This window comes from Hyperoodon ampullatus (assembly GCF_949752795.1).
Source record: "Hyperoodon ampullatus genome assembly, chromosome: 12".
In the NCBI taxonomy this organism is placed as follows: Eukaryota; Metazoa; Chordata; class Mammalia; order Artiodactyla; family Ziphiidae; genus Hyperoodon; species Hyperoodon ampullatus.
The window spans coordinates 73,689,278-73,715,641 of NC_136925.1; the positions used below are offsets into that span (position 1 = coordinate 73,689,278).

General features: G+C 36.5%; 1 protein-coding gene across 2 annotated transcripts; it reads right to left on the minus strand.

Annotated features, from left to right (window-relative positions):
- Positions 1 to 1,559: 1,559 nt before the first annotated feature.
- Positions 1,560 to 25,940, minus strand: LATS1 (large tumor suppressor kinase 1; the record flags this gene model as incomplete). Of its 2 annotated transcripts, XM_079716354.1 has the most annotated exons (7): positions 1,560 to 2,069; positions 8,189 to 8,295; positions 8,500 to 8,682; positions 11,355 to 11,937; positions 14,423 to 15,936; positions 21,108 to 21,255; positions 25,584 to 25,940. In XM_079716354.1, the coding sequence occupies 7 exons, from the start codon at positions 25,923 to 25,925 to the stop codon at positions 1,560 to 1,562; spliced, it is 3,387 nt and encodes a 1,128-aa protein (XP_079572480.1). The 2 variants fall into 2 exon arrangements, with proteins under 2 accessions (XP_079572480.1, XP_079572481.1); XM_079716355.1 differs by lacking the exons at positions 1,560 to 2,069; positions 8,189 to 8,295; positions 8,500 to 8,682; positions 11,355 to 11,937 and adding an exon at positions 13,889 to 13,951 and having other exon boundaries at positions 25,584 to 25,925.
- Between the last annotated feature and the right edge of the window lie 424 nt (positions 25,941 to 26,364).

A 26,364-nucleotide genomic window follows, 5' to 3' on the forward strand; every position in this document is an offset into this window, starting at 1 on the left:
AGTGGGTAATGCACTGGTCTACAAGCTAAGAAGGCCAACTATAAAAAGGCCACCTATAGAAAGGAGGGAAGTGTGAGCTAATAAATCTTTTTTGCTCTCCCCAATTCAACCAGAACAGCTTTGCCTTTAATTTTACTTGCATACATGATTCCATTAGCTTTTATGTGAAGAAAGCTATAAGTTTGAAAAATCACTAAAATTATGCTTCTTCTCCACAAATATTGTTTTGATAAAACAATTCCCCATCAGTGGAGCTTCAGGAAATAAAATACAAATTTTACTAATGTGAGAATAGAGCCCTTTCCCCCTTCCTAAAAGTTAAGCTAAATGTATTTTAGTATGAAACCACAAGTTGTCCTTATACCCAAGTATTATATATAACAGTAATGCTGAAAAACATACTGTTTAACCTTAATAAGTTAGGAGGTTTTGAATTTTCTACTAAGACCACTATGTATTTTTTCCTAATTACTAATGGCCACCTTAATTAGGAGTTAAATAATAATTGTTTTTTTCACCAATTAATCTCTGCCCATAGGTAAAATATTGTCAAATAGCCACATTTTCTTTTGCCAGAAACAATCTGTGTATGCATCTCCGTTCTGAAAGAGGAAGACTATAACATTACTGATGACATAATCCAAACTGTCACTATACAGAAAAAGTACTTTTCCAGTAAGTACCCACAAATAATTTCTAATTAAAGTTTCATATGAAGCTGAAAATGATCTCTCTGCTTAGGACGTGGAACTTTTTTTTAAATTTCAAAGTAAAAATATGAAAGATCTTATTAGCTTTTAGTATTGAAAATTTTAAATTATGGCAGCTTTGTTCCCTTTAAAAACTGAAAGCAGCATTAAAAATACCAATATGAAAGAAAAATGGTAGTGCTTTCTTTCAAAGCCAGTAATTTTCTGAGATATGTTAGAAAATTAAATATTCCACAGATGGGAAAAAAAGATAAACTGCACTATTTTTCATTTGGATGAGCATACTGTTTCAACCTTGTATTTCTTAGTTACAAAATGTGAATTATACAGATTATCATTAGCCTAGGAACACTCACCACCATGATGGCTTCATTTCTATAGCTTATTTTTTTCCAAAAACAAATTATGGGGGCAGGAAAAAAAACACCTCTGTAAATGTGGGGTATATTTCATATTTGGTTAAAGCAAGATAAAACTAAAACTGTCTTTCAAAAAATTTTCAAAAATTCTTGTTTTTTTAAAAATTATTTAGCATATGTACAAATAGATATCAGGCTTCTCCTTTTAAACAAAGCACTATTTTTTAAGTACTTTAAGTACCAAGAACTGACTATAATATTCAGCTCATAATTTACTTTATAACAATTTTTTTTCTAAATTACTGATTAAAAAGGCTGGAATAAATTAACATTTCAAAAGGATTTCCCATAATTTAGGAACATAAAACATTGTACACAGAGCACACATACATAGCTCTGTTACATTTGCATAATTTTACTCTCAGAGCTTCAAAAACCCCTGCGTTTCAGGCCTTTTTGCAAAGCCTCATTACAATTATTTCCTAGTGTGTTAAACATACACTAGGTCACGATTTTTGATCTCTGAGCCTGTGTGCTGATCATCTTCATCTGACTGTTGCTCTGAGCCTTGTGAATTAATATATTCATATTCAATAGGCTTTGGATAATTATATGGGTAGCCATTGTCATCAAAAAACCTCCGAAAGGTAAATTCATAGAAAGCATGTTCAGGGTGCTTTCCATTTTTATACCATCCGTTCAGAGTGTCATTTACATTTTCTTCTTCATTATCATCACTCCGTAACTTATCAGGATCAACAGGATCAAAATTTGATGTATCTGTTGGGTGTGTGATTTTAGGAATGTATGAAGCAGACTGCTGTCTCAGGTCACTGGAAAAATCAATTGTTTTAAAAAACGGATGAGCTTTTATTTCATCAGCACCATTCTTGCCTAAGCGATCTTCTGGTCCTCTGCAGAGTTTAATAATAAGATCAGAGGCTTCAGGACTCAGTTTAGCTTGCGGTGGGATATGAAGAGATGTTTGCCAGTTGATAACCTTTAAGGAAGATTTTTAAAAATTAGAAGGAAAGAAATAAGAAAAACAAAAATTTCCTCCAAGTTTCAAATGAAAAAATCTTACTGGACTGTGTTTTTTTAAAATAAATTGCATGGTATTTCACCTTCCTTACCTTTTTACTTTACTTCATTTTTTTTGGCCGTGCCGCACAGCTCATGGGATCTTAGATTCCCCCATCAAGGATCGAACCCAGGCCCTTGGCAGTGGAAGTGTGAGTCCTAACCACTGGACCGCCAAGGAATTCCCTCACCTTCCTCACCTTTAATAATGAATCGGTGGGAAATAACCTTTCTTTCCATTCCCTCCTCTCTAGGCAACTTATACTCGTATTACATGACTTACTGTAAGTTTTAGTTCCCCTGTTAAGACCTCCAACCTATGGTAGAAATGACTTTCTACTGTGCCTCCCCAGTTCTATATATTTCCTTGTAGCATAATATCTCTAATACTTTGTGGTATCTATTTATGTCTGTGTCCTACTACAGTATAAAATTTCATAAGGCTATAGACCATGTTTTGTCTTTGCATTTCCCAGTGTTTGGCAAACTGCCTGGCACATAATTAACAGATAGTCAATAAACACTTATTCTTGTTTTGAATAAACTGGAATGAGGGAGGGAGGAAGGAAGGGAGGGAGAGAAGGAAGGGGTAGGTCTCCATAAATATTTATTAAATAAATGAATAAATGAACTTCATTCTCCCTTATTCATATATGAGCTTATCAGCGCTGTGTAGAGAAGAAAATTAAACCCCCTCTTCAATAACCAAAGTAAAAACTCAATGGACCCTTCTGGCCTCGGCGCATGACTCGGCTCAGTCCAGTTCAAGATGCTGACAAACAGAGGTGGTGCTTGAAAGCTTTTTGAGGAGACAACATGTATTTGAACATGTTTTGACTGATATATACAGAGTAGAGGTTTTTGCTTACTGTCCTTTTCATGGTGGTAGCAGGGGAGAACTTCTGAAAAGGTGCAAATATCTGCAAGAACATGTATCTGCCCCATAGAGAATTTCTGTAGAATTCAATTCCATTTAAACTATTTAAAATCATTTTTCTGCCCACCAGCCCCAGCCTGAAGCTCAACATAGTAACTAGACTAGCTATCCTAGCAATACAACTATCTTAAGACAACTTTGTCAGCTGCTTTAATTTACAAAGGTTAGTTCTAAATCCCATTCTTTTGAGTATTCTAAACATTGTATGTTTCAAAGTATCCTTTTAAAAACTTGTTTTTTTGTGCTTACATTTTTTCTATAATAGATTATTTTGATGATTAAACTTGACCCCTTTGACAGAAAATGGATCAGTGGATTCCTAAGGATCAGGGAGGAGTCTGTGCATAAGGTTTCGGGGGCGGGGTGGGGGGCGGGTGTTGAAGAACTGTTCCACACTTTGATTATGGTGGTGATTGCATTTGTCAAATTTCGGAGTGAGTTTTACTGAATGTAAATTCAATGTGAATAAACATGACTTTAAAAACTTAAAAAAAAACAAAAAACAAAAACTCAATGGATGGGCTCAACAGCAGAATGGAGATGTCAGAGGAAAGAATCAGTGAACTTAAAGAAAACTCAATAGAAATGATACAATCTGAACAACAGAGAGAAAAAAAGTTTGAAAATATGAGAACCTCAGTAACCTGTGGGACTATACCAAAAGGTGTAACGTTGGTGTCAGAGTTCCAAAAGGAAAAAATATGTGGTACAGAAAAAATATTTGAAGAAATGATGGCTGAAAATTCTCCAAATCTGATAAAAGACACACCTGTAAATTCAAGATGCTGTTTTGTGTCAAGAGACACCAAACAGGACAAGCCCTAAGAAATCCATGCCCAGACAAATCATAATTACAACACTGAAAGCTAAAGAAAATTTCTTGTAAGTAGCCAGTGAAAAATGATGCATTACTTGAGGGAACAATGATTTGAATTACTGTAGATTTCTCATCAGAAAACTATGGAGGACAGAAGGAAGTGGATACATTTTAAAGTGCTGCAAGAACTGAAACCCAGACTTCTATTACCAAGTGATAATATCCTAAGGAAGGTGAGATAAAGACATTCTTAGATGAAGGAAAACTAAAATAATCTGCTGTAAGCAAACCTGCTCTAAAATATTTGCTAAAGGAAGTTCTTCAGACAGAAGGGATTGATATAGAAAGAATCATAAAACATCAGGAATGCAGGAAAGCAAGGAAAATGCTAACTATCTGGGTAAATACAATTGACTATTCTCATCTTGAGTTCTTTAAAATAAGTTGATGGTTGAAAACAAAAACTGTAACATTGTTGGATGAGGCTTTTTTTGTTTTTTTTTGATGTGGACCATTTTTAAAGTCTTTATTGAATTTATTACAATATTGCTTCTGTTTCACGTTCTGGGTTTTTTTTTTGGCCAGGAGGCATGTGGGATCTTAGCTGCCCATGCTTTGGAAGGTGAAGTCTTAACCACTGGACCACCAGGGAAGTCCTGGATGAGGTTTTATATGTATGTAGATGTGATGCATATAAAACTAAGACACAGGGCTTCCCTGGTGGCGCAGTGGTTGGGAGTCCACCTGCCAATGCAGGGGACACGGGTTCGAGCCCTGGTCCGGGAGGATCCCACATGCCGTGGAGCAGCTAGGCCCACGCGCCATGGCTACTGGGCCTGTGCTCTGGAGCCTGCGAGCCACGACTACTGAAGCCCGCATGCCTGGAGCCCGTGCTCCACAGCAGGAGAGGCCACTGCTCCACAGCAGGAGAGGCCACTGCTGTGAGAAGCCTGCACACCACAACAAAGAGTGGCCCCTGCTTTCTGCGACTGGAGAAAGCCCGCGTGCGACAGCGGGGTTCCAGTGCAGCCAGACATAAATAAATAGATAAATTTAAAAAAAAAACAAACTAAGACACAAAGGGTAGAGAATGAAGGGACCTATATGGTAGTAAGGTTCTACACTGAACTTTTAGTGGTAAGATACTGATTCTAAGTAGACAATGAAAATTTAGTATGTATCTTGTAATCACTAGAACAACCTCTAACAGAACTATATAAAGAGATAATAGTCAAAAACACAGTAGAGTGAGATCTCATGGAAAATGGCAAACAGGAAGCCTCAGTGGTCAGTCCCTCCACAAAAACAATCATTAAATTGAGAAAAAAAAATTCAACTCTCATCATAATCAACCATTTTGGTGCTGTGGAATCTGACTAGACCCTAAGAGCAATGAGGGGAGTGCTTCATGAAGGGAAAAGCTGCTAAAACTTGGTAAGATAGCAGTGTGCATGAACCAACTACCATTCACCATTCCTCAGCCTCACCGTGGTTATGGAGACGGCAGCCCATTTTCCTGGTATGGTGCCAAGGTAGGCAGTAAGGACCTTGCCTTCCAAAAATTTGAGGCTGTACATTTTGGCTGGTCTTGGTGATTCCCTGAGGGACCAGTCCAGAGGCCTGCCTTTCTTTTGACCCTCTCAGGAATACTTAAAGAGAGAGACATGCTTTTCTTTTCTGATACAGACATTTAAGGAAATCTCTTATCAAGTCACTGGATTAGGCTGTTTTTCTTTAAGTTTTGAGAGTTCTTAAATAGTCTAGAGATAAGCCTGCTGTTGGGTATGTGACCTGCAAGTATTTTCTCCCAAACTGTAGCTTGTCTTTTCATTGTTTGACTATGTCTTTGGCAGACTGAAAGTTTTTAATTTTTGATGAAGTCCAAATTCTCAACCTTTTCTTTAATGAACCATGATTTTAATGTCATTTCTAAGAACTCTTCACCTAAGCCCAGGCCATAGAGATTTTCTCCTACATTTTCTTTTAAAAGTATAGCCTTTATATTTTATCTAGATCTATGACTCACTTTGAGGTAGTCTTTGTGTAAGGTGTCAGGTTTATGTTGAGTCAGTATTTTTTGTATATGGCTGACCAATCTTTCCATCACCACTTGTTGAAATACTATCCTTTCTCCATTTGTACCTTTGTCAAAGAACAAATGGCCATATTTGTGTGGTCTTATTTCCCTATTCACTATCCTGTTCCATTATCTGTGTGTGTATCCTCTTGCCAATATCATACTGTCTGGACTACTGTAACTTCATAGTAAGTCTTAAAACCAAGTAGTTGATTCCTCAAACTTTATCCTTCTTTTAAAAAACTGTTTTTGTGGGACTTCCCTGGTGGCGCAGTAGTTAAGAATCCGCCTGCCAATGCAGGGGACACGGAAAGCTCCCAAATGCCACGGAGCAACTAAGCCCTGTGCGCCACAACTACTGAGCCTGCGCTCTAGAACCCGTGAGCCACAACTATTGAAGCCCGTGCGCCTAGAGCCTGTGCGCCATAACAAGAGAAGCCACCACAATGAGAAGCCCATGCACCGCAACAAAGACCCAACACAGCCAAAAATAAATAAATAAAAAATAAATTTATTTTAAAGACCCTGTTTTCTTATCAGTTTCTTTGTCTACCCATATGAATTTTAGAATTGGCTCACCTATACCTACAAAAATTCCTGCTGGGAATTTTTATTGGATTTGAGTGAAATCTGTAGATTAGTTTTGGGGGAACTGATAGCTTTACTATGTTGAGTCTTCCAATCCATCAACACGGTATGATTCTCCATTTATTAAGATCTTGGTTTTTTCCATCAGTCTGTAACTTTTAGCATTCAGATCTTGTTCATGTTCTATTAGATTTATACCTAATAGAATTATAGGTATAATATGACCCAATATTATACCTAAGTATTTCATTTTGGCGAAGCTACTGTAAATGGTATTGTTTTAAAATTTCAGCTGCCTGACTTCCCTGGTGGCGCAGTGGTTGAGAGTCTGCCTGCCGATGCAGGGGACACGGGTTCATGCCCCGGTCCGGGAAGATCCCACATGCCGCGGAGCGGCTGGGACCGCAGGCCATGGCTGCTGAGCCTGCGCTCCACAATGGGAGAGGCCACAACAGTGAGGGGCCCGCGTACCGCAAAAAAAAAAAAAAAAAAAATTCAGTTTCCATTTGTTCATTGCTTGACTATAGAAATACAATTGATTTTTACGTGGTACCCTTATATCCTACAACCTCGCTAAACTCACTTATTAGTTCTTTGGAGTTCTTCAGATTCCCTGGGATTTTCAGTATACGATATTATGTCATCTGTGAATAAAGCAAGTTTTTTTTTTTCTAATCTTTATGCCTTTTTTTGGTTGTTGTTGCTGTATTACGCTGGCTAAGACTTCCAGAACTTTGTTGAGTAAGACTCATTAGAATAGACATCCTTGTCTTGTTCTTGAAATTAGGGAGAAAGCATCCAATTTTTTACACACACAGCACCCACACAAATATATATGTATTTATACATATGCATATACTTACATATATACATATATATTAAAATGAAGGGGAAATAAAGACACTTTCAAACAAATCTGACACAAACCTGAGAGAATGCATTACCAGTAGACCTGTAATAAAAGAAATTCTAAAAGAAGTTTTAAATATAAGGTATTAAGTGCAATGACAGAAGTTGTAACTTGAGGAGAGCATCATAGAAAAGATGATTATCTTAAGACATTCTCAGAGAATGATTAAAATGACCAGGAGTGAACCAGAAAGGGGGGAAGGTTGTGAAACATGGGAGAGAAAGAAGGATATTCCAGATGGAGGGAATGGTATGAACAAAGGAACTGAGGACAAATTTGGACTTTAGCCCACAGACAAGGCCACTAAAGGGTTTTTTAATGGGACAGTTTATGGTCAAAATTGTGAGCAGCTTTTCATTTAAGTGCCAGGGAGATACAGACATTTGTTAGTAGTTTGGGGCTAGAATGTGCATGAAAGGAAACAAAGCCAGCAGCCAGTAGTAAGAGTAAACTGGAATACATCTTCAAAAGGTACTAAAAACTTCTATGAGAATGAAATATGAATGTAGTGTATGAGTGAGGAAGGATATGAGTATGGTAACAGTGAGATGATGGAGATAAGAGTTCGCTCATGGAATTTTAGTGGGTTCCTGTATCCTTACAAGTTCTTTCTTTAATTCTAGATTAAGATGCTCAAAGTAAAGGACTGATAAAGGTGTATGGTACTGGGACTTCATAACAATTCTTTTGGTATAGATTCTATACCTTACCTTCACTTGGGTTTCAAATGGTGTTTGTGCCAAGAAAGGAGGTTGTCCCACCAACATTTCAAAAAGAATGACACCAACACTCCACCAGTCACATAACTGTGTATAGCCTAAAATAAGATACCAAAGTTGTGGTTATTCATAAGCACTTTTAAAAAAGTGCTCAGAATTAATACAATCAAAATTAATATTAAATCACCAATTTATACTGAAAAATTAATACTTTTATTATAAGCCTGAAACGAGCCACATTCTAATGTAGTTTCAGCTGGTCTAAAGGCATACTCAGATTATTTATGAAACAAACGTTTTACCTGTTCGTAACAACACTTCAGGCGCAATATAATTGGGAGTCCCAACCAAAGAATGTGCAAGACATCGCTGGTGCTGGCGTGCAGCTCTCCGCTCTAGTGGTTTCAGTCTATCTCCACATCGACAGTTAGAGGGGTCACCCCATTCATTACTGAAATCCATACTATCTTGCCGTGGATGGTCACCTGTATAGTAAAAAAATAAATAAACGAAAAAAAAAAAGCAACAAGAACAAGAGTAAACCTAGTCTGTTTAACCTTTTGACGTCATAGTTTAGAGTTAACAACGCTTCCCCTTGTTGACAAGCTGAGACACAATGTATGGCAAATCACTGATGGTGTTTATTAACAATTAGAGCCTGCACTCTTGAAATATCAATAGGACAAGTTTTACTCTAAGAAAACTAAGCCTAAGATGCAGTAATTTACTCAATATTAAGTGATGACGGTAAAAATCACTGAGTAGGTAGGATTGAGAATTTGGTACTCAGACTGCTCTGCAACACTACTCCAGACAAAGTTTCAAACAAATTAAGAGTTGTGTTTCATTCATTCAGCAAATGACAACGATAATAATAAAGACACTATTCTTCTCTCAGGTAGCTTCTCTGCAGGGGAGAAATACAACAAACAAATACATATATAAGAAACATAGTGATGCATTCCATACAGAGAATCAACATGGGGTGGTGATACGGCAAATGTTCTAGGGTGGCTTGGGAAGACCAACTGAGGTGACATTTATAAAAAAATAAGAGGAACTCAACCATTTGAAAACCAGAGCAAGGCACCTACACAATCCCAGCAGCACCACAGAGAAGAGCAGTGTGGTTCAAAAGGGGGAGAACGGTAGGAAATGGAGCAGGAGCCAGTGCACAAGGGTGTGTGAGCGAGAGAAATGGTCTGCTTTTTCCTCAAAGTGCAGCGGGAAGATACTGGAGAGTGTGAAGCAAGAGAATGAAAAGGTCTGATAAATGTTTAAAAAAGAAAAGTTTAACTGCTGTATAGAGAATAGATTATAGGGAGGACAAGGGTGAAAAAGAGATCAGGTAAGAGGCTGTTACAGTTAAGTTTGGACTGTGATGGTAACAGTGCACATGGAGAAAAGTGAAGAGATTGAAGATACATTTAGATATATTTAGAGGTGGAGCAAGCAGGACTTACTGAGGGATCAGACGTGGAGGGTGTGGAGAAAGAATCAAGGATGGGTGGCGGTGGTACAATTTACTAAAAGGGAGGGGGAACAAATATGGAGGGGGAGAATTAAGAGTTGTGGACTGGCAATGTTAAGTTTGAAAGGTCTATTAGGAATCCTTGTGAAAGGGAGAGGCTGTTTCTGAAGAGAGAGATTTGGAAGTCATTGATGTAGAGCTAGTAATTAAAGCCATGACTGGATGAAATCATCTAGGAAAAAAAATATTTGAAATTAACCTAACTGTAATAATCATCTAGGATGTCTGATTAAAATACAATTTCTACCCTCAGTGGAGATTTTCAATCAGAAGACTGGAATAGAGCCTAAGAATCATATTTGTAAGATGAACCCCAAGTAATTTAGGTGAATCTGGGGAGACATTAAATTATGTTAAGCTGAATATTAAAGTAGGTTCAGGATCTACTCCTAGTAGTATCTCAGTTCTATCCATTTAATGTCAATCTTCTTGTGTTCACAAGAAGCACTGGAGGCCAGTTATACTTACCTCAGAGGATTGCTGCAAGCATTAAATCAGAAAATATGTAAAGCACCTAGTCATAGTAAGTATTCAATGAATGCTAGATTGACTTACACTTCCATTAGTGCTTGGAGGGATGTTGGTGAGGCAGTGTGTATAGAAGAAATAACATGGGCCCCGTAAGCAGACAAACCTGAGTTCAAAGCCTAGCCCTGACACTTATTTTCTGTCTGACCATGGGCAAGTTTCTTATTCTAACTTAGCCTCAGTTTCTTCACTCTGCCTCACAATGACGTTGTGAAGATTAAACAGAATCATGTACATAAAGTGTTTAAGGTTAAACAAGTTGTGTAACAGTCATACAACAGAAGCCTAAACAGTCGTGAAAATAAATGTTATATGCAGGAACACAGATGAACCTCAAACATATAAAGGAAGTCAACACAGAAGACTACATATAGAATGATTACATTTAAATAAAGGTTCAAGAGTAGGCAAAATGAAATAATAAATTATTTAGGGATATATACACATAAGTGATAAGAGTGTAGAGAAAAGTAAAGAACTGATTATAGAGTTCTGAAATACTCCTATGGAAGAAAGAAAAGGAAGTGATTGCTTAGGGTCGTCAAAAGTACTAATATCTAGTTCTTAAGCTGAATGGTGGGTATGGGGCTTCATTTAAAAATTATTTTCAAATTGTTATTCGTCTGACATATTTCAAATTAATAAAATATAAAGAGGGCTTCCCCGGTGGCGCAGCGGTTGAGAGTCCGCCTGCCAATGCAGGGGACACGGGTTCGTGCCCCGGTCCGGGAAGATCCCACATGCCGCGGAGCAGCTGGGCCTGTGAGCCGTGGCTGCTGAGCCTGTGCGTCCGGAGCCTGTGCTCCGCAACGGGAGAGGCCACAGCAGTGAGAGGCCCACATACCGCAAAAAAAAATAATAATAAATAAAATAAAATAAAGAGATTAACTCAAAAATGTTAATGATATTTAGAAATAATTAATTCTAGCACACTCTTTCATTTTATAAATCTAAGTGTCTAAAGGACTCACCCACATTTATCCAGTGGAGTCAAGACCTGACCCAGGACTTCTGGCTCCCATCCAGGGATAATACCATCTTATATTTTATTGCATTATAAATCATATGCATATGTCCAAATTTTATGAATTTACTCACCACTCTGATAGTACTTAGAATCATGTGTCCATCTGAAGCCAGTGCAGAGGCCGAAGTCAGTCAATTTAATATGACCATCACGATCAATCAAAATGTTATCAGGTTTAATATCTCTATGAATAAAACCCATTTTATGAACACTTTCAACCGCACAGGTAAGTTCTGCTATGTAGAATCGTGCCAGATTTTCTGGAAAGATGCCCATTCTAATTAATAGGCTCATCATATCACCCCCAGGAATATAGTCCATTACAAAGTATAAATTGTCCTTGTCTTGGAATGAATAATAAAGACGAACTACCCATTCGTTGTCAGCTTCGGCCAGGATATCTCTCTCAGCTTTAACGTGAGCAACTTGATTTCGAAGCAGAACATCTTTCTTTCGAAGAGTTTTTGTTGCATATAAAGCCTTAGTATCTACTTTTCTTGCTAGACAGACTTCACCAAATGCTCCTATTCCTAATGTCTTTATCTTCACAAACATAGACTTGTCCATTTTAGCCCTCTTAAGACGGATGTAATTAGACTCTTTTTGGCAAAGCATCTTTCTCATTTGATCTTGGGCATCTTGAGATAATCCAACCTAGGCAAATAAACTAAATATTAAATGAGGAATTATCTTCTATACTAAATATTAAGAAATCGCTTGGAAAAAATTCAGGCATATATTTAAAGGTTAAATGCATAATAATTTTTAATAAAGCATGTTAGAAATCTAGAATATACTTCAGAGAAAATTAATTATCAAAAGTGCGGCATAAGAAAGAGTTAACAGGATACACAAGGTGAGTGTATATGCAGAGTCTGCTGTAGAAAGCAGAGCAAGGAGGAGATATCAATGGTCAGCTTTCTACTCTTCTCTAATGCACTCAAAAAACTTGTTCCCAGTGTGCAATAGCCAAACGTGTTAACATGCACCCTCATCTATCTCTTCATGCATATTCATCCCAAACTACGTAATTGGATCGCTTTCATTATATGCATCTCTTTGTGGAATGCCTATGCCTCAAATGGTCTTCTTCTCATTTTATCCTTCATGAAAAGAAATTCTTCCACTTCAGGTTCATTTATTCTAAAAAACTGATGTATTAAGAACAAAAGAATGTCTTTCCTAACCTAACCACTCATTAATAGTCAGTCTTTCCTTTTATCTTTCTCAGGGCATTAGAGTAAGTAGGACTCGCAGCCACCACTAATGCAAAATGCAAAGGGTATGTCCTACCTTATTTAAAAGGGACAACTTTTTTGATTACAAGGTATCTTTTAGATATTTTGGAATGTTTCAAAGAATAGTCAGTGTGACTTATGAAGATACCAAAAAAACAGATAAAAACAAAACCCAACGTCTAAGGAGACATGGAATACCTCGATTCAGAAGGAATGAATAGTTCATTTTTGACTAGTTAATGAAGAATTAACTTAAGAATTTAAATAGAAAAGGAATTTGATTTGAAAAGTAGAGTATAATTCTAGAAATGCAAGACTAATTAAAATATAGCAACCTCATGCTTCTGTTAGGATGCGCGTTTGCATGCAAAATCTTTTAAGGGTGGCATGCCAGACTTAGTACAGAACTATTTCTCTAAAAATCTTACTTGCCTACACAGTAATGGAGGCTACAGAAGTCAGCAAAGCTTCCAACACCATAAAAGTTTAAATCAGCTATTAGTGAAAGTGAAGAGGAAAAAGGAAAAATAAACTAAGAAAATACATACAGACAGACTTTAGTAAGAAATTCTAAGAGCTAAATATGGATAAGTCATACAGGTTATCATGGTATTTCTCACCTCACAAAATTCAATTTATAGCAGGAATAACTATACTGTGAAATCAGATTTAGAAAAATCATTTTAAAAGAATGGCTCTCTCAAGTTTCATAAGGAAGTTTAACACAAATTTAAGCCTCTTGGCTTTTGAGCACTAGATGTAAGATTAGGAGCCAAATCTTTGAACTGTAAACAGAGGATAAAAATAATAATGAAAGTACCACCGTAATATCTAGTGAAGAGATCTACATGGAATCAACAACAGATATTAATCTAAAGTGTTTAATTATTCTGATCTCCTTTTTAGTAGTTTAATAATTTCAACATATTTTTCTAGTACATTATAAAAATAAAATTAGAAGGGGAAATAACTGAAAGGAGATGTGTCTGACACTTTCTAATTAAGACCAATCTGATGAATAAGCCCCCAAGCCCAAAAACTACTGTAAATAAAAATAAATGTTTCATAAGTTTATCAAGAGATGGGACCCAGATATTTCTAGTTTATTTTAAAATGTAAGATAATGTGTAAACTCTAGAAAAAAACCCTTGCTCCAATTTCCATTAAAGGGATTATGCATACCTAAACTACACACTGTAAACTGTATTTTTCTTAATTTATTACAACTTTATTATAAAAAATTCTGAGTAAATCATGAAATGCTAAAATAAAATGGTATAATCAAAAATACTTAATGTTTACTAACTTTTAAATAATTGATAATATATTTAGGATAAAAAGAAAGAAAAATACTGGACCACAGTATTTTAAAATAAACAACAAGCAAATACATAATCAAGTATAAAAATGGACATTTTAAAAGGTTTTATACTCAGCCGTAAAAAAGAATGGAATAATGCCATTTGCAGCAACATGGATGGACCTAGAGGCTGTCACACTGAGTGAAGTAAATCAGATAAATATCATATGATATCGCTTATATATGGAATCTAAAAAAAAATGGTACAAATGGACTTATTTACAAAACAGAAATAGAGTCACAGATGTAGAAAACAAACTGATGGTTACCAGGGGGGTAAGGAGCGGGGAGGGATAAATTAGGAGATTGGGACTGACATATACACACTACTATATATTAAACAGATAACTAATAAGGACCTACTGTATAGCACAGAACTCTAGTCAATATTCTGTTATGGCCTATATGGGAAAAGAATCTAAAAAAGAGTGGATATATGTATATGTATAACTGACTCACTTTGCTGTACACCTGAAACTAACACAACATTGTAAATCAACTATACTCCAATAAAAATAAAAAATTTTTAAAAAGGTTTTACCCGCATCATTTCGTTCTCTAATTGTTTTTTACGATGTAGACGCTGCTGATGAGATTTGAGTACATTTTCTACATGTTGCTCCATAAAGAATTTAAATGCCTGAGGAGAATAACTTTGGATACGAGATTCCCTTCGCTCTTCATCTTTCTTGTTTTTCCTAACGGTGATAGGTGAAGTGGTAATCTGTTTCTTTTCTTTATCTCCGTTATCAACATTTTCATAACTTTTCTCACTCTCATCTTCCTTGGGCAAGCTCGGCTGTTCCTCTTTGCTAGATTTATTGACTGATTCATATGGAGGAACAGATGGGTTTTGGTGTAGCAGATGTTTGGGATAAGGTGGTGGTGGACCTTGATAGTTGGGAGCTTCAGCAACAGGCGGCATAACGGTCATATTTGAAGTGGTACCCTCAGAAAAAGGACCAGGTTGAGCAGTTTGAATTGGCTGTGGTATCCAAGAAGGGTGTGTAGGTGCTAAAGCAGTCTGCAGCTCTGGTTTCAATACACGTATACTTTTCACAGGCTGTTGAATGGGAGCTGGTGTAATAGCAGTGACTGTTGTAGCCGAAGGCTGTGAATTAGCAGAATGACTTGTTCTATTTCCTAATGGGTTATTAAAAGAATTTGACCTCACTGGTATGTTAGGTTGCCATGTAGGGATTTCATGTCCACTGCTCGGGGATGACTGGGCAGGAGCAGAAGATGACTGAGGCCAAGTTGTTTGCAGTCCAGGTACATTAATGTTATAAAGTTCCATGTTATGACTATTTCTGTTTGGCACCATCATAGACTGAGGAATACTCCCATTTGTGTATGATGAAGGAGCAGCAGGTCCTCCTGTCTGTAAAGCAGAGGGGCTTTGTCCATTAGCTGGGGTCAGAGGGTATGGAGGCGGTGGCTGCCGATTCACAGCGCCAGCAGGGACAACATTTTGGTGTATCATAAAATCAGTCTGGCCACTGCCATTCTGAATTCCAGGTCTCCCTGGTGGAAAGTTAAATTTGTTAGCACTCTGCATGATGATTGGTTGCCTGCCAACAGGAACAGAATTAATGCCTCTCTGTCCCTGATTAGGAGGATTCATTGGGGACGTGTTAAGAGGTGGTGGAGGATAGCCCTCCTGCCAGGCTCCAGGTGGAACAGGAGAGATGCGGGAGATTACGTATTCCATGTTCCCAGAATAGCGCTTTGTTTGAGTGTTTGGTTCCCATGATGGGGGAGGTGGAGTTGTACCTCTTGGCGGGGGAGTCTGGCCTCTTGGAGGTGGTGGAGGAGTGACACTCCTGACTTGAGGAGGTGGCGGGGGGTTCACTCTCTGTCCGTTGCTAGGGTGAGCTTGAGTAAATGCTGTTACACCAGATCCTGACAAAGGTCTTCCTACATCTGTCTGTGAGCTGGGACTTTCAGAACGATAGGCCACACTTTCTCCTAGTGGTGGGCCATGTCTCTGAGGAACTAAGGATTCTTTAGAACCTTTCCAGCTTTGTTTGCGGTTAACTGATTGTTGCACACTCCCTATGGGAATAAAACAAAAACAAACAAACAAAAAAGTTTTTTTAACCTCTTACTTTCGAAAAACTTAGCTTGGAATTCTAACACTACTAAATGATAATTCTCTTTCAAGAATCACAAAAATCAAATTTGAGTATGTGCTTTTATTTTACCTTTTAAAATTTTATTTATTTTTGACTAGGTAACACATTCTCATAGCTCAAAATTCAAGCAGTACAAAAGGACACCCACCCCGTCCCTTGGGCAACCAATGTCACTGAAGGTAACCAATGTCATCAGTAAGATATTTTAGGAATACACAGGTAAATAGTACTAGAAAAGGGAAAGGGAACCCTCCTACACTGTTGGTGGGAATGTAAATTGGTGCAGCCACTGTGGAGAACAGTATGGAGGTTCATCAAAAAAACTAAAAATAGAGTTGCCATATGATCCAGCAATCCCACTCCTGGGCATATATCTAGACAAAACTATAATTTGAAAAGATACATGCACCCCTATGTTCATAGCAGCACTATTTACAAGAGCCAAGACATGGAAACAACCTAAATGTCCACTGACAGATGAATGGATAAAGAAGATGTAGTATATATATATATATTTTATATATATATCTATCTATCTATCTATCTATATATATAATACACACACACACACACACACAATGGAATATTACTCAGCCATAAAGAAGAATGAAATAATGCCATTTGTAGCTACATGGATGCAACCAGAGATTATCATACTAAGTGAAGTAAGTCAGAAAAAGAAAGATAAATACCATATGATATCACCTATATGTGGAACCTGAAATATGACACAAATGAACTTACCTAAAAAACAGAAACAGACTCAGACATAAAGAACAGATTTGTGGTTGCCAAGGGTGGGTGGGTGGGGGGAGGTGGGGAAGTGTTGGATTGGGAGGCTGGGATGAGCAGACGCAAACTATTATATACAAAATGGATAAAAAACAAGGTCCTACTGTAGAGCACAGGGAACTTATATTCAATATCCTGTAATAAACCATAATGGAAAAGAATATGTATATGCATAACTGTATCACTTTGTTGTACATCAGAAACTAACACTGTAGATCAACTACACTTAAATTTAAAAAAGTATACCTCCTATATATACTATTGTGCCTGGGTCTTTTCATTTAAAAAAATGAAGATTCTGTAGTAGTACATAAAGTGTTTCTTTACCTTTAAAAAATGTTATTACAGTTTTTCACTGTATGGATGTACCCAAATTTACTTAATCAGTTTCCCTACTGATGGCTGTTAAGGTTGTTTCCAGTCTTTTGTTTTACCCCTCCCCACAAAAAGCAATGAAGAATTTTGTACAGATACCATTTCATATATATGTTAAGTAGACAAATTATTAGAAACGGCATTATTGAGCCAAAGGATGTGTCCATTTGTAATTTTGATAGATATAACACTAATTTTAAATACATTTCAATATGGCTTTTAAAACAAAAAAAGGCAGTAGGGGATAATTAGCTGAACACTAAATAAGGTAGAGATTTTACAAAGTCTCTATTTAATGGAATTTCCAAATAAATTAAACAGGCAAGAAAACATATGATACCAAAAAAAATGAAGTATTTAAAATAGTCTGGTCACTAAGAAAAATATAATACATTAAAAAATATATATATAATACATTCATATAAGATATGATACATATAAATAATACATTCCAGAAGGATTAAACATTTAAATGTTAAAGATGAAACCATACAAGTACTAGGAGAAAACCAGTGAACATTCGATAATATTGGGGTACCTCTTTGTACCTCCTGGGAAGGTCTTCCCAAGTATGACAAAGGGAGAGGACATACAGTAATAGACTGATAAATACATAAAACACTTAGCACCATTCAAAACAAAACAAGAAACACCCACAAACTTGAAGGGTCAACATCATCCTGGGAGAAAATACATTTAATAACACATAAAAAAACCTGGTAAATATTCAGAATGTACAGTTTAACATTCTATTTCATCTAGGCTGGGCAGCATCTTGGGTCTACGACTTCAGGGAAAGTCATCACTCTGGGCAAGCTAGACAAGTCCTCTGACCACAGGCTCAGTCTCACCTTCCTCGGTTAGTCAGCTGAGGCCAACTGCACCAAGTCACTCTCCCAGCTTTTACCAGGTAAGACGAAATCTCTGCAACCCTCAAGTACACTGCCATGCCTACTGCTCTGTACCTCCCATAAAGTTCTCGTGTTCTTCCACTTCCTAAACCCTCCCACTGTTGCCCTCTAGACACGCTCTGTTCTATAACTAGCAAATACTCCTCGATCACTAGCCTCTGCTCCAAGCTTTCCCCCCACGTCCTTAAAGCTGGTTATCGTCTGCTGACATTACCTTCCTTTCAGTCCTTTGCAGTCAAGGTTTTCTTTAAAAATAAACTGGGCTAAAAGGGGGAACTCCACTTCTTTGCTCTCCATTTACGCTTCTAGATCATTGTTATTTCTGCAAACTCTTTTTTTAAAAGCCAGTTCTTTGGAAGCTCATGCTATCTGTGGGAGGCCACATTCATTCCTCTACTGGTCACCCAGTGAACACCTACTTGATCGCCCTCATTCACCCATAACTTTGGCATTCTACCCTAAGCCCTGACAACATTCTATAACTTCAACATCCACATGGACGAACCATCCATCACCCTGGTTCCGGGTTCAATCCCTGGTCAGGGAACTAGGATCCCACAAGCCGCGCGGTGTGGCAAAAAAAAAAAAGAAGCGAAAACTGGATAAGAATTTTGAAATACCAAGTTAGAATCCTGAACAAGTTCTGCAAAATAATGGGACATCCTCACTTGGATAACTCAATGAACCTAACTAAACCTTATGTCTAAAACCAGACTTAAGATCTTTCTCCACCAAATCCTGTCCTCCCTTAGCGTTCCCTTTCATAATGTGAGGTATCACCATCCATTTTTATACACCAAAAGCCTAAGAGTCATCCCACTCCATTATCACCCACCATATGCAATCTATCGCCATGTCCTTGTCAATTTTACTCCTCCTATCTTTCTTATTTCATTCAATTTTCTCCACCACCATCTCCCTAGTCCAAATTACCTTCATTTCCTGTGAATTGTATTTCTTATCAAGTCTATCCAGACACCCTCCTTTGCTCTCTCTAATCCGTTCTCATCCATTGCAGCTATCTTTCTGAAACACAAAGTTAATCATGTCATTACCCTGCTTGAAATGTTTCCATAACTTCCTGCTGCTCTTAGGATAAAATCAATAGACAGTCCTGCATAGTCAGGCCCCTATGCACTTCTCCGTTCATATCTTATACTCTTGTTTTCAGGGTTCTAGCCACTTTCATTTCTTCGAATGTGACATCAAAACCTGCCAAACAAACCATGCATAGGAACACGCTTCCTCATGAAACCCATCCCCATTAACCCTTGTCTTTCTTCAGATATCAGCTCTACTATCAGTTTCACAGGAAGGTTTTCTCTCATCTCCTTGATGAGGTCAAAAATCCCTCTATTATATAAGTCCACAGTACCACATAACTGTCCCCTCTTCATTCATACCTACATAGTTGTAATTCTACATGTATTTGTGTATTTGAGCTCCCATACTAGAATCTCAACTCCACAAAAGGGCAAGAACTTTATAGTCAATGCCAAGCAAAGGGCCTGAAATAGCGGTTGATCAAGAAAAATTTGCTGAATGAAAAAATTAGGCCTCTTATAAATCAATTTAAAAAGACAAATACAAGATTAAGAAAGAATTAAAATGTCAATTTAAAAATAATCAATAAACAAATGTTTAGGCTCACCAGTGATCAAAGAAATGTGAATGTAAAATGATAGTATTTTCACAACCACTAAATATACAAAAAGGATAATACCTAGGATTTACAAATATAGGCATTCTCATATTAAACTGACTGGGACAAAACAAGTTGGTAGCACCTTTCTGGTCAGCAATACAGGCATACCTCAGATGGAGATGGTTGCGGGTTCGGTGCAGTTAGATGAATATTGCAATAAAGTCAGTCATGTGAACTTTTTGGTTTCTCAGTGCAGATAAAAGTTATGTTTACACTTTATATATATATACATGTATATATGCACATATATATACTACAGTCTAATAAGTGGGCAATAGCATTATATCTAAAAAACAATGTACATACCTTATTAAAAAATACTTTATTGCTAAAAAAAATGCTAACCATCATCCGAGCCTTCAGCAAGTCATAATCTTTACTGGTGGAGGGTTGGAAATATTTTGATAATTATCAAAATATGACACAGAGACATGAAGTGAGCAAATGCTGTTTGAAAAATGGCACCGACAGACTTGCTTGATGCAGGATTGCCACAAACCTTCAATTTGTAAGAACTGAAATATCTGCGAAGTGCAATAAAGTGAAGCACAATAATATGAGGTACGCCTATGAGAAAAATTTTTTGCAAGTCTTTGAAAATTTACTTTTACCAAATCATCAGGAATGTACAAAGATTGAGGTACAGGGGAATTTACTGCAGTGCTGTCTATAATGGCAAAAAAAAAAAAAAAAAAGGAAACAAGGCAAATGTCAAAAAATGAGACTGGTTAAATAACATATGTGATGAGTCTACCTTACTGTAGCTAAGTATTCTGTAGGCCATTTAATAACAAGGAAAGTTATACATGGTATACTAAGTGAATAAAGTAGGTTTTACTATGACCCCATTTTTTGCTTAAACAATAAGAATCAAAATACACACATATAAATCCACTCCAGTTTTTGACTGAGAAACAAAACATACCAAAATCTTGTGGGTATTAATAGCAGTGTTTTCGCTTATTTACTTTCTAAATATTCTATGATGAACATGTTTTACAATAAGATTATATACATAAAAAAGGAATAGTCTGAATTATATTTATGGTTAAAAAGAAAAATATTTCAGCTGCATTATAAGCAACCAAGCAGTTCTCAACCTAGACTGCTGCTTATCAGAATTACCTATGGAACTTTAGAGCCCCATCTGCAAATTCATTTTGGTGTAACACTATAATGTTATTTTTCTAGCTTGAGGCTTTCACTTACCGTGATGCTTTTAACAATTTCTAAGACAAAACATTTTATGTACTTAAATATTTTTAAGTATTATAAAATAAGAGACTAGGAAAAAATGTGATTAATCACCTGGCTTTAAGTTGGCATTAATAGGTCTGGCAGCTGCTGCAGCCATCTGTTCCCGTCGAGGATCTTGGTAACTCATTTTACTAATGAATTCAATTGCAGCTTCTATACTTCTGTTATTAGTTTTCTGAAGAGCTTGTATAACCATATCCTGGTATGAAGTTTTAAAAACAGAAATAAAATTTAAATCTTATAATTAGTAAGAAAGAAACAACACTATAACTTCCACTGGAGAAATTCATAATTTTGAAGAATAAGGCCCCAAGCCAAAATTTAATGTCCTGTTTGTAAAACTACTTTGGGGGGAGGGGCAAGATAAGGGTAGGGGATTAAGAGGTACAAACTTTTATGTATAAAATAAATAAGCTACAAGGATATACTGTATAGCACAGTATAACTATAAAAATCCATACAATCTCAAATTACTAAAGAAAACAAACCCTCAAATTCTTCAAATGTTTCTTTAATATTTTCACCTTTATGTAATGTATTACTGTTTTCTTCTAGGGTTTTTTCCCCAGATGCAATCGTAATAACATGCTTCTGAATTTCTCATTCTTATATAAACAAACAGAGACTATCAGATTGTTAAAAAGGTATCAATCAACATACTGGAAACCACTCTTTCGTACTGTTAAAGTATTTTATTAAGCATCTTTATCATTGTGTTTACTAGTAAAAGAGCTATGTAGTTCTGGTTCCTACCTTCATTAGGGTTTACATTTTCAGAGAATTTTATTTATGAGGACACAAATATAGGACAAATGGTAGAGGAAAAACACTCAGACTTTATATGATTATTTGATGAAGACTTTAGGTTACATGGTATGAAAGAAAAAACAGGGAGTTTGGAATCAAATGGAACCAAAGAGGTTGAGTTCCAGCAGCCCTGCATTACTATGCTCTGTCTGTCATGCTTAGAAGCAAAAACACACTCCAGTGATTGGAGATTTATGTGCCCCACTTTAGAACTGTGTGAACTCTGGTAACTTATTTAACATTTCAGAGCTCAGTTTCTTCATCTGTAATACACTCAGAGTTGATGTGAGGATTAAACAAGAAAACATGTAAAAGCACGGTGCCTGGAGCTCAGATATGGGTTGTCCTGCTCTGTTCCGTGTCCTTTATTTTATATGTAAACATAAATTATACACTAACATGCCAAAAGTATACTGATACACATTTTTCAAGAGGGAGGCAGCTACTTACTTGTCCTAGAAGATTTAGTATTTCAAACAATATTTTTAAATGAGAAATGGCTTAATAAGACTAATGGGTGACCAGGCTATTGATAGATGATCCTCTTACTCAAAATGACTGGAGATGATTGAGGCCAAGCAAAAAAAGGCTGCGGCAGAGACTTGTTGCCTACTCAAGACCCAGTCTCCCTTCTTTAGAAAAAGTTACTAGGATTTTTTTGAAAGAGGTTTTCCTTATAGCTACAGCGGCCACATGAAAATTCTGACCAATGAGACAAAAACCAAGGATTTCTTTTTCTTTTTTTTAAAAAAAACAAGGATTTCTGGAAGAATGTTGCTGTCCCTGATTTAGGTGCTGGTCCCTCCTGTACCCTGTTTCCTAGACAATAGATATGACACCTGTGCTAGAGCATGTTGCCACCAAGAAGGAAAATTCAAGAGATTCGTTAAGAGTTGTAGTTTGATATTTTTAAGAGACTGAACTGATGCTAGCTATATAAACTGAGTCACTATTTTGTTTAAAGCATTATTATTTGGATTTTTATTAAAAGCAACCAAACTCAATCCTTAACTGATAAAAAGGTACAGTGTGGTCACATTTTATGCCAATCAGACTTTGCAAAATTTGTAGTGAGATACAAAGGATTAGTAAGTCTCACTTTATGTGCAAATTTAAAATAATACATATCATCCAAATTAAAATTCCCAGGGAGTGCTTAACTTTAAAAGTGGTTAAACCAAGTGAACTGTAACTGTATTTATGCTAATATCACATGGCAGCGCTATCTCAGTTGGTAAGAAAACTGACACCCACCATTCTTTTTCAACATTGTAGGAACCATACCGTTAAATGCACTAGAATTTCAGCCTGTGATTTTGGTGGTGATTATGCTGGCTTTTATTGCTATATGTTAAAATATTTTTTACACCGGTAACAATATCAACCAAGTGTTCCTTAAGTGGGGGTCTTAGTGCCAGTGTGAAAAAGAGCACCCTTAAATCAGTAACTTTGGAATAGAAGTCTTATGTGCTAAGAAAACATTATGTCCCCATTACTATGCTTTTGTTCTTCATGCTTAGAAACAAGAATACACTCCAGTGATTATAGCTTTATGTGCCCCAAGAATGCATCAATCCTTAATTTTTAACGTTTATTCCTACGAGGAAATTAATCTTGAAACATTTAAGGTTCTAATTTTATAGAGCACCAGAAACAGTCTTAAAAAATTGCAACTGCCTTGAATTTGGCATACTTAAAGGAATAGATTAGAGTTTACGAAATGATAAAAATAATGAAGTGAAAGGAATTCCCTGGTGGTCCAGTGGTTAGGACTGTGCACGTCCACTGCTGAGGGCCCGGGTTCAATCCCTGGTCAGGGAACTAAGATCCCATAAGCTGCGTGGTGCGGCAAAAAAAAAAAAAAAAAAAAAAGCGAAAACTAGATGAAGAATTTTGAAGTATCAAGTTAGGATCTTGAACAAATTCTGCAACATAATGGGAAGTTACCAGAATGAGTGATTCAGGAGGTAGAAGAAGTAAATTGCCATATTCTTTATATCACGGTGAGTATAAATAATACTATTCCTTCGTTATTTGGATAAATGAGGATTGATAAATATCTAAATGCTTTTAGTACAGCAACCTTGCTTAAGGGGCTATTAATGTCATAAGGTAAACAATTTTGAAATGTGTGATTGCAGTAAAGCTAACGTATCTTTGTAACGCAAAGCAATTATTGTTATTATTGCCAACAGATAAAGAACAGGGCGCTGACCAATGCCTTACACTTCTTAAAACTGTCTACGTTAGAAAAAATTTTTAAGTTCCTTAAAGGTACAGACCATCTTTGGTATGATTCCCTATCCTTACTGACGGGTTCACACACAGTAAGAGCTCCATAAATACATATTTACTGATGTGATTTATCTGACATACAGGTTACCACTTAAGGGCCTTTACAGCCATGTGATTTTCTAAACTCCCTTTCCCTAGCAATATGTAAGAGGAAAGAATAAGACCAACGTTTCAGCCTTCTCTTTATTCTTTGCCTTTTGGCTAAAGGATTAGAAAGAAAGTACTCTAAGAGACTCTCCATTCAAGCCATTTCCTTAATCCTCCAACTACTAACCAGGAAAACATCCCAGGATCTCTTCTCCTCCCCCAACCCCATATATTTTCTGGTGCAAATCCAATATATTTAGAACACTTAAATATAAAATTAATAGGAAATAATATTAATCAAGTGAAGATAATGGGCCAGAAAGAATAATCTTTTTTTCTTCCTAGTTTAGTTATAAATTTCCCTTTTCAAATCCATTACTATAATGCATACTTAGGTTCTTGTTTTTAAAATTAAATACAGAGATATCTGAAAACGTGGTCGCTAAAATATTAACAAGGTGAAGGAATTTTAAGGGTAGTTATTTTTGTGTAGTGGAGCTAATTTTTAGTTTCTTCCTTATATGGTTTAATTTTTAACAGGGAATAGATATTACTTTTATAATCAGGAAAAAAGTTACTATCATTTTGAAAGAAAATGTAATCAATGCTTCATTATTCACATTTAGTTACAATTTCCATGGCCAATTTTTACCTAAAATGATTTCTGCTATCTAAAATATTCATCTAAACTATGTAATCATAGAAAATAAATTTTATTAGTAATCTAAGCAAAATGGGTATGATTAAATAATAAAGACTATGAAAACTTTCAAAATGAGTTCTAAAAGTAAATATTAAAGACTTAGCATAATTGACATGAACTGAAATTTCACCAAAAAAACTTGCAATTCTTGGAGACTAATCAACAAGTAAATTTTTAGTTTTTGTGAAGTTAAGCTTTGAGTCTGAGAGGTCTGTGAGCGTTAAGTGCTGAATGATGTCTCTGGCCGCTCTTCCTTCTCTGTAGTATAAGCTTAAACTTCATCCCCTTAGGGCCCTCATTTCTACAACAGCCACTCGGCTCACAGGGGAAACTACCCCACACAGACGGATGTCCTTGCCCTGCCCTCACTTGTGGCTTCCCTCACCTGCACTTCCACTCTGACTTCATGACTTGACCTTTTAAATCTCAGGACCACAGAGAAAGCTAAAGAATTAATGAATATTTTGTTTTAATAATTAATGAAATTGTAAACAACATTCTTTGCTGATAGAATAGAATATACAAATTTCTATTTAAATTCTCTCAAAGGAAACATCTGGGCAGGAGGTCACCTAAAAAGTGTTATGTACTGTAAGGTAAGAAAAATCCTTTCTTTTGTTTTTAAAAATTCTTACCTCATCAAATCCAGCAGCTTGCAAGTCTTGAAGCATTTGTGGATTAACTTCTGAAGTACTCCGACTTGTTTCATTTGCAAATGGTTGTAGAGAGTTTCGAATTTCCAGCAAGGCTTTATGATGCATCCCAAACTTGGGTGGATTTCTGACTTGTCGCGGATCTTCAGCTGACATTTTACTCATGTTATGCTCAGCCTTAGCAGCATCGGATGGTTTGGATAAATTCCTAAGAGATTCCCGAATTTCTTGCAGCATTTGTCGGCTGCTGCCAGTGTAGTTACTGGCAGGAAAGGTCTTAGGCCTCATTTGTCTATATCCTTCTGGCTTTTCACTCCTCTTCATGAAAACATCTATATATATAACTCACACAAAAGACTTCTTTAAGAGCTACTTGATAGATTCAGAGCTTTCCCTTGAGCAAAACTGAAAAAGATCCTTTGTAGAAGCCCCCAGGAATGTTAAAATTTTTACGATCTAAATAAAAGAAAAAACAAACAAAGCTATAAAGTGACTGATAAAGCAGTACCATGTATAGTAGTCCAGCACCCCCTTAATCACGGGGTATACCTTCTAAGACCACCAGTGGATGCCTGAAACCTCGGATAGTACCCATCCCTATATATACAGTAGACCCCTGAACAACATGGGTTTGAACTGCATGGGTCTATTTATATGTGGATTTTTTTCAACAAATAGTTGAAAAAACGGTACAATGCAACCTGGAGGTTGGTTGAACCTGAGGATGCAGAACGGAAGGCTGACTGTAAAGTTATCTCTGCCA